Source organism: Barbus barbus (genome assembly GCF_936440315.1).
Source record: "Barbus barbus genome assembly, chromosome: 18".
NCBI classification, from domain to species: domain Eukaryota; kingdom Metazoa; phylum Chordata; class Actinopteri; order Cypriniformes; family Cyprinidae; genus Barbus; species Barbus barbus.
This window is the reverse complement of record NC_136746.1, coordinates 30,672,468-30,688,785: the sequence shown is the minus strand read 5'-3', so window position 1 is coordinate 30,688,785 and position 16,318 is coordinate 30,672,468. Positions and strand designations below refer to the sequence as shown.

Genomic DNA, 16,318 nt, shown 5'->3' with positions numbered 1-16,318 from the left:
GACTTTATATCTCGCAATTCCAACTTTATACCTCACAATTCCAACTTTATACCTCACAATTCCAACTTGATATCTCGCAATTCCAACTTTATACCTCACAATTCCAACTTGATATCTCGCAATTCCAACTTTATACCTCACAATTCCAACTTTATACCTCACAATTCCAACTTGATATCTCGCAATTCCAACTTTATACCTCACAATTCCAACTTGATATCTCACAATTCCAACTTTATACCTCACAATTCCAACTTAATATCTCACAATTCCAACTTTATACCTCACAATTCCAACTTTATACCTCACAATTCCAACTTGATATCTCGCAATTCCAACTTTATACCTCACAATTCCAACTTGATATCTCGCAATTCCAACTTTATACCTCACAATTCCAACTTGATATCTCGCAATTCCAACTTTATACCTCACAATTCCAACTTGATATCTCGCAATTCCAACTTTATACCTCACAATTCCAACTTTATACCTCACAATTCCAACTTGATATCTCACAATTCCAACTTTATACCTCACGATTCCAACTTAATATCTCACAATTCCAACTTTATACCTCACAATTCCGACTTTATATCTCGCAATTCCAACTTTATACCTCACAATTCCAACTTTATACCTCACAATTCCAACTTGATATCTCGCAATTCCAACTTTATACCTCACAATTCCAACTTGATATCTCGCAATTCCAACTTTATACCTCACAATTCCAACTTGATATCTCACAATTCCAACTTTATACCTCACAATTCCGACTTTATATCTCGCAATTCCAACTTGATACCTCACAATTCCAACTTGATATCTCACAATTCCAACTTTATACCTCACGATTCCAACTTAATATCTCACAATTCCAACTTTATACCTCACAATTCCGACTTTATATCTCGCAATTCCAACTTTATACCTCACAATTCCAACTTTATACCTCACAATTCCAACTTGATATCTCGCAATTCCAACTTTATACCTCACAATTCCAACTTGATATCTCACAATTCCAACTTTATACCTCACAATTCCGACTTTATATCTCGCAATTCCAACTTGATACCTCACAATTCCAACTTGATATCTCGCAATTCCAACTTGATATCTCGCAATTCCAACTTGATATCTCGCAATTCCAACTTTATACCTCGCAATTCCAACTTGATATCTCGCAATTCCGACTTTATATCTCGCAATTCCGACTTTATATCTCGCAATTCCGACTTTATATCTCACAATTCCAACTTGATATCTCGCAATTCCAACTTTATACCTCACAATTCCAACTTGATATCTCGCAATTCCGACTTTATATCTCGCAATTCCGACTTTATATCTCACTATTCCGACTTTATATCTCGCAATTCCGACTTTATATCTCACAATTCCAACTTGATATCTCGCAATTCCAACTTTATACCTCACAATTCCAACTTGATATCTCGCAATTCCGACTTTATATCTCGCAATTCCGACTTTATATCTCACTATTCCGACTTTATATCTCGCAATTCCGACTTTATATCTCGCAATTCCGACTTTATATCTCGCAATTCCGACTTTATATCTCACTATTCCGACTTTATACCTCACAATTCCAACTTTATATCTCGCAATTCCGACTTTATATCTCACTATTCCGACTTTATATCTCGCAATTCCGACTTTATATCTCGCAATTCCGACTTTATATCTCGCAATTCCAACTTTATATCTCACTATTCCGACTTTATACCTCACAATTCCAACTTTATATCTCGCAATTCCGACTTTATATCTCACTATTCCGACTTTATATCTCGCAATTCCGACTTTATATCTCACTATTCCGACTTTATACCTCACAATTCCAACTTTATATCTCGCAATTCCGACTTTATATCTCACTATTCCGACTTTATATCTCGCAATTCCGACTTTATATCTCGCAATTCTCACTTTATATCTCGCAATTCAAATTTTTTATCTTGCAATTTCAACTTTATATATTGCAATTCTGTTTTTTTCTTCTTCTGAGAATTGCAAGAAAAAGAAAAGAAAAGTCCCAATTATATTTTTATTCCATGGCAGGACTAAGCTTCCATAGTTGGGGGGAAAAAAATAGATTTGTGAAGTGACATTCAGCCAAGTATGGTGACCCATACTCGGAATTCATGCTCTGCATTTAACCCATCCAACGTGCACACACACAGCAGTGAACACACACACACACACACACAGCAGTGAACACACGCACACACACACACACACACACACACACCGTGAACACACACCCGGAGCAGTGGGCATTTATGCTGCAGCGCCCGGGGAGCAGTTGGGGGTTCGGTGCCTTGCTCAAGGGCACCTCAGTCGTGGTATTGAGGGTGGAGAGAGCGCTGTACATTCACTCCCCCCACCTACAATCCCTGCCGGCCCGAGACTCGAACCCACAACCTTCGGATTACGAGTCCGACTCTCTAACCATTAGGCCACGACTTCCCCATGCTTTTGAGTTGATTTCCACAAAAATATTTTGCAGCACAACTGTTTTCAACATTGATAATAATGTTTGTTGAGCAGCAAATCAGCATATTAGAATGACTTCTGAAGGATCATGTGACACTGAAGACTGGAGTAATGATGCTGAAAATACAGCTTTGATCACAGAAATAAATTACAGTTTAACAGATATTCACATAGAAAACAGCTATTTTGCGTTGTAAAAATATTTCACAATTTTTAAGGGTTTTTTTATCAAATAAATGCAGCCTTGGTGAACAGAAGAAACTTTAAACTTATTATATGTAGAGCATCTGAATCTGGTTTGAACAGAGAATATGAATCTCTGAGTGTTAAGTGTGAAGGTTGGTTTGCTCTCTGGATACAGACACCTTCCTCCTGCATCAATCACCTCGAGCATCACGGATCGGTTTCAAAGATCCACTCGGCTCTTCATTAGATCAGATGTGTTTAATCCAGCTGAAGGAGCACATCTAAAACTTCCTCTAGGATTTGTGTGGGCCACCCTGAAGAAAGAGCTTCTCCCGCCCCTTAATTCCCACACTCTGCATCTCTATCCCTCATTATCCTGCTCTCTATCCTCTGCTATCATTCTTCCTCCTGTCTTTCATCCTCAGAATCATCTCTCGTTAGCATACCAAAACTGCCTTTCATTTCCACATGCTTAAAGTGCCATCAATGCTAATTGCACTCAGGCATTCTGCAAAGGCCCCTCGCGGCTCTTGTTTGGTCACTCGGCCGGGGGCCTGTGTGTTAGCCGGATGTGAGTTAACTAGTCCACCTCCCCTCTTTAACCCCCGCTAACTGGCCCGTTCGACCCTTGACCCGGTTGTCGTGGCGATGGTCAGTTGGGCACAGAAGCGGCTGATGCTGATGGTGTTTGATTAGCTGATTCCACTAAATGAGCCAATCATGATGAGCCGCTTTCACGGAGAATTGAGCAGAGCCAGTGTGTGTGTGTGTGTGTGTGTGTGTGTGTGTGTTTGTGTGTGTGTGTGTGTGTTTGTGTGCTCGGGGAAAACGGTGTGATGAAGTAGCAGGACAGTAACACATGCACTTCTTCAGAAATATAATATAATGCATTTCATCTCAGAACTGAAAGAGATAAACACTAAATCACATTTTGCATTAAATACATTTAAATGAAATATATTTAGTATTATTTTCTTGACAATTAACCACACTTTCTACCCAGCTGCAAATAACCTACTCTTATAAAAATAAAAATAAAAACACATCATAATATGAAGAAAATAATAAATTATTTAAAAATATATGATTTAAAGTACTGCTAAAAACACAAATTAAAATATACATCAAAGTAGTTTTGGAGTGCATCATTTATTTTAAGCAATGATTTATTATTTAATTATATTATTTAAAGTACATTTTAAAAATATGAAAGTATACACAATAGTTTTTGCAAAAACATCTCAATGTGAATAATGCATTATTTAAAATATATATTTAAATATTATTTAAAGAACATTTAAAACTATTGAAAGTATACATCACAGATATTATTTGAATAATATATATTTAAATGATATTGTTCAATTTGAAAACACAATTGAAAGTATACATCACAGTTGTTTTTGTTGTATTTATTTTATGCAGATTAAATAATATAGTAAATGTCTGGACAAGATTATTTTCGTTAATAGTCCTATTGTAATGATAGGACACAATAGACTCCATAAATGCGCACACACTGCATTCACGGTCTGATTATGATCTCACAGTGTCCCGTGTAGGAAGTCCATCATTAACATCATAGTGCTGTTATCTGGACGCCTCGATCTGATGGCCTTTGTGTCTGTATCGTGTACCATCTGCTCCTCAGAGCCGTCAGACACCTGCGACGCAGACCCTCACAAATAGAAATCAGATCGGTGCTGTGTTTTATGAGGCTGATCTGCCTGTTTTACACTGAGAAGTTAAAATGCATTTATAATTCAGTGATTATAGAGCACAGGTTGACAGCACTGACCAATCACAACCAGTCCTTTTAGACTGTGAGTGAATATGTGACCCTGGAGCACAATACCTAAGGGTTGACTTTTTTTTATTCAAATTTCTGCATCATCTGAAATCTGAATAAATAATCTCTCCATTGATGTATGGTTTGTTATGATAGGACAATATTTGGCTGAGATAAAAAATCATTCGAATATTAAGTAAAGATCATGTTCCATGAAGATATTTTGTAAATTTCCTACCGTAAATATATCAAAGCTTCATTTTTGATTAGTAATATGCATTGCTAAGAACTTCATTTGAACAACTTTAAAGGAGATTTTCTCAATATTTAGATTTTTTTGCTCCCTCAGATTCCAGATTTTCTAATAGTTGTATCTCAGACAAATATTGTCCTATCATAACAAACCATATATCAATGGAAAGATTATTTATTCATCTTGGTCCAGGGTTATGATGTGCTAATGAGTTGGTGTGTGTTTGTGCAGTTATCCGTACAGTGAAGACCCCAGTCAGGGAAAGCAGTACATGAACACTCGATGTCCCGCCTGGTGTGACCGGATCCTCATGTCCGCCTCGGCCAAAGACCTGCTCATAAAGGTGAGACGCTTCGTTGTCTCTCTCTCTGTCAGATTGTGCGTGATATTAATGTGATGCGAAAGGTGCCATGCATTGAGAAATCAAATTTCTTCATGATAACAAATGAACAGAACAAAACTCAAGCTGAATTGGTTTCACAATTGATGCATTTTGTGGTTATTGAGCTGAATTGATCTGAATAATGACTCTATTGTCTTCTGTAGAGCTTCTTTACAGGTGAAACTGAGTTTAACATTAGCATTAACTGTTATTTTGCAGATGAAGCTGCTTTGAAACAATCTGTATTATATAAAGCGCTGTAGAAATAAATGCAACTGGCTGCAATGCTGCATTCAAAACCACATCTGATGGATTGCATTGAAATATAATACTGTAAGACACATTATTTCCATTATTCTCACAGTTCCACATAAGTAAAGCTTATTTCATACGCAGATATATTAGCCAATATATCACAGCAGTGGGTGTTCATGTGTCTTAAAGGAGACACGTCCCTTAAATTGAGTGTTAAAATCAGGCTGGACTTTTATTTCTAAATTATGATGGTTTGTGATGACAAAATCTTACTGGAATTATAAGTGAACATTATGAAATTAACAAATGCAATGCATGCCGCCTTTAATCTGAACGTCTGGCTCGTTTAGATGTTAATTTGCTCGTTAGTCTGTTTTACATCTGATCTCTGCTGCTTTTCTTGACGAAACTAAACTGAAGTCCTGAAATATAGAACGGGTTTCTGATGATACTGTCCTTTTCTTCAGCTCTTTATTTTTAGCTTTCAGGAGTGCTTTGCTTTGAAGATACAAAGTCTCATTGTTTTCTGAAAAAATGAACAAAATGAAGTGAGTTTATGATTAAAACCAGAGCAAATATCTGCCATGGGGAAATGAAAGCTTGTTTCCCTTTGAATTAAGATGATTTTTCTGACTCCACTGGCAGAGATTTGTTTGTTTTTAATCATAGACTCGCTTCATAAAACAAGACTTCATATCTCAAGTAAATTGTATCGTACATATCTTAATTCAAGAATCTTTAGACATTTGCGCTGGAAAACAACACAAACCTCGAGGAAGAGCATCACTATGCACACTGCAAAAATTATTTTCTTAGTATTTTTGTCTTGTTTTCTAGTATATCTAAAAATTTTTGAATAATAATGAATTTATTGTACAAGTAAAATAATTTAAGATATTAAGTCTTGTTTTCTGAAGGAAAACAATTTTTTGTTAGTTTTTGCTTAAAACAAGCCAAAATATCTGCCAATGGGGCAAAATAAATCTAGTCTAGCCGTTGAATTAAGATTATTTTTCTTACCCCACTGACATATTTTGACTTATTTTGAGCAAAAACTAACACAATTTTGATTTTCTTTTTTTTTTTTTTAGAAAACAAGACATATCTTAAATAATTTTACTTGTACAGTAAATGCACTGTGATTCAGGAATGTTTAGATATTTATACTAGAAAACAAGACAGAAACACTGAGTAAGAAAATGATTTTTTGCAGTGTGATCAGTAGGTTTCTCCTATATTCTGTGGCTCAGAACAGCTATTCAAGCCTGTTTTGTTTGTAAAATGAATTATGACGTATTGAAGCATTGCGAATGCATTGAGATTGAGACCATTGTGTTAGATTTTCTTCACATGCTCTTAAATGGAGTTGAGATGATTTGTAGTTAGTGTTTGAGCACTAGTGCTGTTCGGTGGTTAATGAAGATGCGCTCACTGTGTTTTCAGCGAGAAGCGCGGTGTGAGACGAGGCAGATTGTTGAGACGGGGCCCGTAAACAGCCTCATCGATCATGCTGCGCTCTGTTAGCTCCGCGTCATGTTATTTTCTGCTCGCCGAGCCCTAACACGCCAAAGGTCCACCGCGCCGTGTGCGCCGTAATGAAGAGCCAGTCAAGCGCGGGCGCAGGAAAGGCCCCGGACCCTGCCGTAATTTGTTTATCTGTCTAAAGATTACGCAGGCCGAAAATCCACAATTTTATGCTGCCTTTGTAAATGATCAAGCCTGCGTTTGATGAATGTATGGCGCGACTGACCCATGTTCACTCACACCAGCTCCTTATTAAAGAAACATCTCCAGGAGAAGAGCATCTGCATCAAACACCGCAAGCAACAAACTCACTTAAAACCAGAGAAGGCAAGAAATGAAGGAAATAAGTCAAATCAATGCACTTTCAGATAATTATCATTTTAAAATAGTAAAAGTAGTAATAAATGACTAATAAAAACAAAACAAAAATTAAAATACAATTTTTAAAAAGTAAAAGTAGTAATGAATGAATAAATAGGAAAAAATAAATGAACTATTTTAAAATACAACATTAATAAATAGTATAACATTGACAAGCAGAAGAAAGCAGACTCAACTTTATCAATAGAGCCAATAAATGTATCTTTTTTTAAGAATTTCACATTTTTAATAATCACAAATTAAACAAACAGATATGAAACCGTATAAATGTCTTCAGGAGAACATTGAAGAGCATCTACATACATCTTTACAAGTAACTAACATTAGAAAGAAGAAATATATAAAATAAATACAATGTTAAATATCATTTAAACAAGTAAAAGTAAAGGAATATATAAACTAAAATAAATAACTAAAACAAATAAAAATAAAATAAATACTATTTTAAATGATTTAATTTTAAAAAGTAAAAGTAGTGGTGATTAAATTAATTAATAAACGTTAATAAATACAGGGAAGCTGACTGCTTCAATAGAATCACCAAACCATCTCTCATTCTTTTTAAAATCTGTCACTTTTTTATGACTAATTAAAGAAAAAGATTTGAGAAGTGAGTTTACCTCAATCAAAAAATGTGTTTATGATACACAATTACAGAACAAAAAGAAATTAAAGATATATTCCTTAGACCAATAGCAGGTGTCATTGTGTAACAAATAATATCTTTTAAATTGAACTAAATGTACATATTTAGAGACAGCTGTGTTTTGTGTTGTTCTTTGGTCTTGTTGATTTATGAGGCAACAGCCAAGCTTTTCTCTCGTCTATATCGTCTACAAATGCAGTTTCCTTGAGTTTGTCTTCCTCTTTCATGTGAGTTTGTGAGTGTTTAGTTCAGCTGTGTGTGTGTGTGTGTGTGTGTGTGTGTGTGTGCGTGCGTGTGTGTGTGTGTGTGTGCGCGCTCTCTAAAGAGCACTGCATCATTTCTGTCTCGCTCGATTCAGAGCATTATTCTCAATTTAGATAAATATGATTAATGCTTTCGCTGCATTTCAGATATGAAAAAGCTCCTGAACTTTGATTTATTGGCACTTAAATGTAACCATATAAAAGCTCTTCTTAGTATTTTAGCGTCATGCATGCTTTTGCTCTGTCTGTAATCATATTTTGTGTGTGTTTGTGTTTTGCAGCCAGAGAATGAGGAGAAATCAATAACATACGACAACATCGGACCCAACGTGTGTATGGGGGACCACAAGGTACAACTAACCTAACAAACCTCTCCAACCAGTCTGTGTGTGAACTTAGATATACTTGGGTGAGAAAATAGTCTTAAAGTTAAATCTGATTAAACCTAAAAAGGATTCAAAAGTATCAAAAGTAGTTTTTATTACTGTTCTTTTAAAGGTGTTTTTTTTTTTGGTACATGTCTAGTCTTCTTCAAATTGTTCTTGAAATGTTTCTCCTGAATGAAGGTAAAATAGCTTGTTTAGATCTGAATCAGTCAAACCAAACATTCAGATGAATTCTCAATAACTACTCTCTTAAAACAATTCATCAAAGTAAGCTTTATTTTCTTTAAAACTTCACAGTGCAGCTAGATATCATTTTAGGAATGAATGAATTAATGAATGAAGGTTTTAGTCTGGTTTTAGTCTGGTTTACTCAGGTATTAGTCAGGTTTTAGTCTGGTTTACTCAGGTATTAGTCAGGTTTTAGTCTGGTTTTAGTCTGGTTTTAGTCTGGTTTTAGTCTGGTTTTAGTCAGGTATTAGTCAGGTTTTAGTCTGGTTTACTCGGGTATTAGTCAGGTTTTAGTCTGGTTTACTCAGGTATTAGTCAGGTTTTAGTCTGGTTTTAGTCTGGTTTTAGTCTGGTTTTAGTCAGGTTTTAGTCTGGTTTTAGTCAGGTATTAGTCTGGTTTTAGTCTGGTTTTAGTCAGGTATTAGTCAGGTTTTAGTCTGGTTTTAGTCAGGTTTTAGTCTAGTTTTAGTCAGGTTTTAGTCTGGTATTAGTCTGGTTTTAGTCTAGTTTTAGTCTGGTTTTAGTCTGGTTTTAGTCTGGTTTTAGTCAGGTATTAGTCTGGTTTTAGTCAGGTATTAGTCTAGTTTTAGTCTGGTCTGTACAGAAGAATGAACAGAGCACTTCTGCAGCTCCTGTAAGACACTCGAGACCAATCACAGATCAGTATGCAAATACATTCAAGAAAGAACACCAATCAGAATTCAGTATGCAAATCAGGCCTCTGCTGTTAGGTGAATACTGAAACAGTGTGAATGAGAGATTTTCAAACTTTGATCTCAATCTTTTTATAGAAAACCAAAAAGATATAGAAATGATCTACAAAACATTTGATTTGAGATGTTGTTTGGTTATGATATTCTAAAAAGTTCTTGGGTATCTTAAAAATACCTTTTTTAAATGAATTATGTTTGTTACCATATTATTGGAGCTTTTACATCAAGTGCTTAAAGCTGAATTATAAAGAATAAAAGGAATATTTTAGGAACAGATAATGTCTTCAGTTAAATATTCCTAAATAAAATAATTTTTATTTTATTTTATTGTTTTATTTTATTTTCATTTATTTTTAGATCTAGATGCTAAATCTCTGTTTTTAGATTTAGATCCTCATAGTGGTGTGTGTGTGTGTGTGTGTGTGTGTTGTGTGTTTGAACCAGACAGACACACACTCGTCAAAATCACATTCAGATGTTCTAGAAATGTCAGTGAATTCTGCACCAATGGAAGAAGAGTTCAGACAGGAGTGTGTGTGAATAAAGGATTAAATGAGTGTCTCTGATCAGAACAGCTCTTGAGTTTGTTCCTGGTCAAGTCTCAGTCTGAATTCTGCTGTTTGTTGTATTCTCTGCAGCCGGTCTACTTGTACTTTCGGTTAAACACAGGGGCAGGTAAACCTAATGCAAATAAGCACAAGTGTTGTGTCGTGCAGTGATGTGGTAAATATTTTCTTTTACTATTATTTTATTCTTATAATACATATGACTTTATAATAACCATGCCTGATTCTCATGATCTCTGTGTGTGTGTGTGTGTGTGGACCAGGAAAATGGTGCCAAAGGTTGGAGAAGATTTCATGAAAAACGTCCCTGTGAAAAGCTCCGACATGGGTGGAAGGACACACACACACACACACACATACACACACACACACAAACAGAGGACCCTGTAAAGACTTTTCAGCAGGACTGACCGGTCGCATTTGTCCAGTGCATGCAATCACGTCCATAGAAACGACACATTGGGTTCATGAATGCTTCAAGAGTCGAGATCATGGACGGACACACACACACACACACACACACACACACACACACTGCATTTCCACTAAATCAGATGTTCTTCTTCTGACGTCTCTCAGCCTCGTTTCCCAAACTCTAACAGAGCATCGGAAACACTCTACAGATTTTAAAAGCATCCTTGCGGATTTTAGATATGCCTCATTATTACGAGCTACTTCCATGCAGTATGTAAGATGTTTTAAAAAGTGCAATGCAAGAACTCTTGTTGTATTTCTATGGTTAGGTTTATTTGTACATGCTGACTTCTAGTGCTGTTTGGAGATTTCTAGACTTTCTCTCTGTTAGAATAGATAGCTATATTCTGTTCAAGATTGTCTTTCTCTCTTGACTCTTGTTTATCTTGGTTTATTTCTTGATTTGTTGTGCCGTGCCGCATACAACCGCCGAGTCTCACTTTATATACTGTACTTTTTAAAGAGATAATTTATCATTCGTACCAAAACTATTATATGCTGACATATTGATACGAACGGCTGCTTTGGGTGTAAAGAAATGTTTGAATAGTTATAAAGAAACGACTTAATCCACATCATTGTAAGCAGAGAATGCCATTTCAGCCTATATGATTTATATATTTAGCCAATTTAATTTTTTATCTTTAAGCAGTGCCATAAACCATGCAAGTATATAAGATAGTTTCAATAGCAGTCTTGCTCGGTTCTTACAGTACTGTTTTTATTCTAACTTATTTCTGTGTAATAATGTTATGGTTGAATGTGATATTTTAAATAGGCCTGGGTATCTTAAATAGCTGTATCCTTTTTGTCCTTTGTTTTTTTGTATGATTTCTTATTATATTATTGTGTCATGGTGCCAACTATTGAACTCAGTCAAATGTAGATTTTGAGTTATGATGGCATTGTGCAAAAACACTCAAATTCTAAAGACCAGGAGAAAACTTTAAAAACACTCTACTTTACAGTGTCAGAGTACCAACATGAAGCGCATTAAGTCCAGTACTAATGTAGATGACACGGTGGACGCTGTAAAGTGAAGTGTGCTCACTCGTGTATGTTCTCAGCATCAGTGCCGACTGAATTCATTACACTACAGAGTCTACGATCCGCTAGATTGATCCTTCATTTCTGAATCAGAGGGAATGATTTTGTGTCGCTTCGACAGTGATTTGGTTAGAAGAACTGCTTGTTAACTCTGTTTTTCTCAGCAGGTCAGGTGATAGGATTCTCTCTTTTCTTTAAGCAGATAGCGATTAGACCTCATGGATGGCAAGACCTCCAAAAGCAATAAAACCATTAGAACTGAATGAATGAATGAATGCAGCAGTGCCTCTTTGTCATTAGTCAAGCACATCAATTACACCATGAGATTCACTAAACAAGCCTTTCACATTTACATGCATTTACCATCCTCGGTGGTCCCTGAGAGGGGAAAAATGTGTTAATTTGATCAAACTTTTTATAAAAATTAATATATTATTAGGTATACCATTATTATGGCTGAATATTTAATTAAAAGGAAATAACGGGAGTGGAAATACACATAATTGACACTGGAAACTCTCAGCAGAAATACAGAGAATATGCCTTTTTTTTTGCATGTAAGTATATTTTATATACACGTTTTAACAGCATTTCTGTAACCATAAAAGTTAATTAGTCGTTCGCGTTTACCTGCCGTTGCCATAGCAGCGCAATATTCGTTGCGATTAATATCGAATCATAATCTACTGTCGTGATTTACAACTATTTAATAAATCTGCATATCACAACAACAACAAAAAATCAACATGTTTATGTTGATTTTAATAGTTAACGGGGTCACGAGACATTTGCATTGCGAATAACGCGACAGAAAAGTTCCTTAAAATCATTAAATTATTCGCGCACAGGTTTAAAAAACAAGCTCGCTTGGACTGAGAAATAGAAATATAAGCTAATGTATAAATGCATGTTTAAAGACTTGATTATCTTCATCAGTCCGAGTGAAGCGGTTCAGATCCTGAAATAAAAGCTAACATTATTTCATCGGAATTTGTTCGAGCTTTTGTAGGAAACTGGTTCTCTCTATAAACGCGTACTTGTCTTTAAACGAACGCTTGTAATGTTCAATTATTAGTAACTATTGTATTATCAGGATATTAATGCACGGATATATAATAAAATGCAATATTCTAGCGGCCAGATATCCGCACATCTCAAAATATATGCGCTACAAAATCAGTAAATATGAAATTAAAAAAGACCAGGACATTTTTGAAACTTTGGCTTGTTAAATAATTTATTGATAATACAAAGTGTTCTCTTCCGTCCTCACGGAAGCAATAATATTCTCTTCGTCATATTTATGTCCATCTTTGTGTATTTTTCCTGTTGTGAGGTAAACAAACTCCAGCGGCCAAAAGGACATTATTAAACAATTCTATACACATTTACAGCACGGGCACTTCTTTATACACTCGGTGTACCGGTTTCCCAAATTATTACAAAAGAGTGAACTTTTAGGCGGAAAAGTGTGTTATTCTGCGATCGAAGACAAAAAATGATCTTAATGATGATGATGATGATGAGGGGGATGTTGGCACGTCTCCGTGATGCTTTAATAACATAATTTACTCAGTAAAAAATATATATACATCTCACGTTTACTTCTAACTGTACAACCGCATTCAAAGCAAAGCCAAAGCCGCGTGAACAGTGTTTATACCCTGCTTAATTCTGCCTCTCCAGAAGAATCTGAAGCAGATGATGATGATGATGAAGAGTCTTTAGCTCAGTATCATCACAAAGTGTCCGAGCTGTTGCTGCAAGGGCTGATGAGGGACAGGTTGCTCGTCTTGTGCTTTTTTAACAGTCTCGTGATTTTCTCGTCGTCGGAGTTCGGATCCAGAGGTTTGTTATATTCATCATCATCCTCCTCGTTTTCTGAGCTCTCCTTCATCTTCTCCGTCTCGGAGTCGTGTTTCTTCTTAGCCGTGGCCATCTCTGCCGCGTGTCTCTTCCGCCACTTGGTTCTTCTGTTCTGAAACCAAACCTGAGACGAGAGGAAAACACCGGCCGTATCCGTCATCAATTACGCCATTCAGGTTTAAAAACGAAGCAGTAGATGCATGCAAGTTAAACTGAACTCATATAAATCAAGCAAACAGTGCATGAACTCTAGAGCAAGCAACTGATTAAAATCATAAAAGCAAACGCATGTTGACCACACAAGTGCGTGAATATAAGGCCTAACACTGACAGATCATATTTGGTTAAAAATATTATCATCCCCAAAAAAAATCATTTCAACATTAGAAATAAATGCTCCAACAGTTTTGCGCATTAATTTAATGAACAACTGACAGCGACTTTCGCGGATAAAATCATCTGTGGTCTCATTCCGCTCGTTGCATTGAGGGAGAAATAAAGGCTAGAATTAAATGAAGTTAATATAAAAGCGCCTGAGTTTACCTTGACCTGGCTCTCGGTCATCCCCAGAGAATAGGCGAGTCTGGCTCTCTCCGGACCGGCCAGATATTTGGTCTGCTCGAAGGTCTTCTCCAGGGCAAATATCTGCTGTCCTGAAAAAGTGGGTCTGGAGTGTTTCTTCTTTCCATCCTTGTCCAGCATCATATTGACCTGAGCTGCAGAAACAACAAAATACAGCGGGTCAGTCAAATAAAGCCGAAAACAACTGATCATAAAGAGACAAACTAACACGAGAAGCGCTGTTTTCTTCCTGAATATCGTGTCCAACACTAATATCTCCATCTGAGCGACACACTCCTAAATAAAGCTGCTTTATTAGCATCAGACTCTCGATCCATGGAGCCTTTCACATGCAGAAAACATTCTTTAGATTATTAAAATACTTCTTTCAGGAACTCCTCACTGTTTCTTTGGGGAACCAAAAATTTACAAAAAAGGTTCTTGTATGGCATCACTGCAAAAACACCCTTTTATAATCTTTATTTTTAAGAGTGTAAGCCAGTTTAAGAAGATATTCAAACTCTATTCAGGCCATGAAGAAAACACTGGAGTGTCCAACACTAGCAGGGAAAAACAGAGCTTCACTTCCATAATGTGCTTAAAGTGCTCTCTTTTAACGCAATAATTTTGTACCTAATATACTAAAAATTATTCTTTAGAGAACTTCTTAAGATCAAATAAGTGCGCTATTTTGGGACACCATGAATATGAACTAAAATGCGCTTTCTCTCTATTTAAAATATGTATTTATTAAGCACTGGTAGTGCACTTTAGTGTCCTATATAGTGAATGAAAGATGGTTCAAGTGTACTACAAGTGTTGACTAATAAATACATATTTTAAATACAGAGAAAGCGCATTTTAGTTCATATTCATGGTGTCCCAAAATAGCACACTTATTTGATCTTAAGAAGTTCTCTAAAGAATCATTTTTAGTATATTAGGTACAAAATTATTGCGCGAAAATAGAGCACTTTAAGTGCATTATGGAAGTGTAGCTACTGTTTTTTAATCTGGATAATATTCCTATAATCAGGGCAGTGTTTCTCAAAAGCATGTAATGCTAAGAACATAGACCCCCTGCCACCGATGAGCTACGATCAACTGAAAACCGAGAGAAACCCGTTTAGATTGTTTTCTAGAAAACTCACCAGGACAGGGAACCCTCGGGTCTCTCCAGGGCGAACCCTGCATCATCCCGGGCCAGAATATGGGCGCCCTCCCCGGCAGCTCCGTCAGCGGTTTGGGGTACCGAGACACCGCCGCGGGGTTGAAGTACATCCCGGTTGATGTCAATCCGTTGATCCGGGGAAAGCCCGAGAGCAGCTGTCCCGCGGAGGTGATGGGTCTCCCTAATATATCACTAATTCCGTGCGGCGTTCCCAGCGGGATCTGAGAGCTCAGGTTGCTGAAGGAATGAGTCTTGAAGCCCGCGGGGTTGTGCAGGGCGTACGGGAATAAAGACGTCTTCATCTCGGTCATGTTATGCAGCGCAGCCAGTGGAGTGCTGCCCAGAACGAACGCACTCTGCCGGTTACTCTCCATCTGCCCGACCGCTAACATCGGTGCGAGTGAACCACGGGGCGAAGCGAGAAAGTTCCTACAAGAAAGTTTAACGCCCACAACTTCACAACTCATCCGCTACAACTGCAACTTTACACCGCGAGTCAAAGTCAAGCGTGTCCCGATGAATCCCAGAATCCCGATGCCGGCCGTCGGCAGATGTCACGCCCGCTTTGAGTGCCGCGATCGCCCGCATCTGAAGCGCCGTTCTCCGCTCAATGGACTCCAGCAGCGATGACGCGCAGATAACCGCACGCGCGCGTCTCCCATTGGAAGACGCTAAGTGCCACCGCGCTGTGATTGGAGGACGCGAGGCGGCGGATTTGCATGGATAAAGCCGCCCTCCATCAAGCTCGTATTGTAACAGCATTAATGACGCGTCGCGCTGCAGAAATCATTGTTTCGCGTTGCGTTTGACACAATAGACGCGTTGACTTTGTGACGCCGGCAGAGTCAGTGCATTAACCTCCATGCGACTAATAACGCGACGAAGCGCTCTTTTCTTCATTCAGAAGTCGCTTATATGGAATATGTAACGCGTCTGAAGCGCTGTTTATAATTAAATACACGCTTCTTAATCGCGGGGCATTAACACTTAAACTCGCTTACACTGATCTGAGAACTAGTGTTCACACACAGGCCGATTTATCTGCTCTTTCGCAGGTTATTACAGTGACTTTATTATTATTGGTGAAAATATCGCTCACCGTTT

The 16,318-nt window shown here is 37.2% G+C and overlaps 2 protein-coding genes across 2 annotated transcripts in view; one reads left to right on the top strand and one right to left on the bottom strand.

Moving 5' to 3' along the window:
• inpp5a (inositol polyphosphate-5-phosphatase A) overlaps positions 1–11,889 on the top strand; it is a 187,527-nt gene extending 175,638 nt beyond the window's left edge. Inside the window, exons 13-16 of the mRNA XM_079439461.1 lie at positions 4,983–5,094; positions 8,484–8,552; positions 10,168–10,252; positions 10,359–11,889. Coding sequence (XP_079295587.1) covers positions 4,983–5,094; positions 8,484–8,552; positions 10,168–10,248 — 262 coding nt within the window. The 3' untranslated portion in view covers positions 10,249–10,252; positions 10,359–11,889. The remainder of the gene's footprint in view (positions 1–4,982; positions 5,095–8,483; positions 8,553–10,167; positions 10,253–10,358) is intronic.
• Positions 11,890–12,838: 949 nt separating this feature from the next.
• On the bottom strand, positions 12,839–15,804 carry nkx6.2 (NK6 homeobox 2). Its single transcript, XM_079440955.1, has 3 exons — positions 15,195–15,804; positions 14,026–14,198; positions 12,839–13,606 (listed from the first exon to the last, which is right to left on the bottom strand). Exons 1-3 carry the CDS (start codon positions 15,679–15,681, stop codon positions 13,355–13,357), a joined length of 912 nt encoding a protein of 303 aa, XP_079297081.1. The 5' UTR covers positions 15,682–15,804; the 3' UTR covers positions 12,839–13,354.
• Positions 15,805–16,318: the final 514 nt, after the last annotated feature.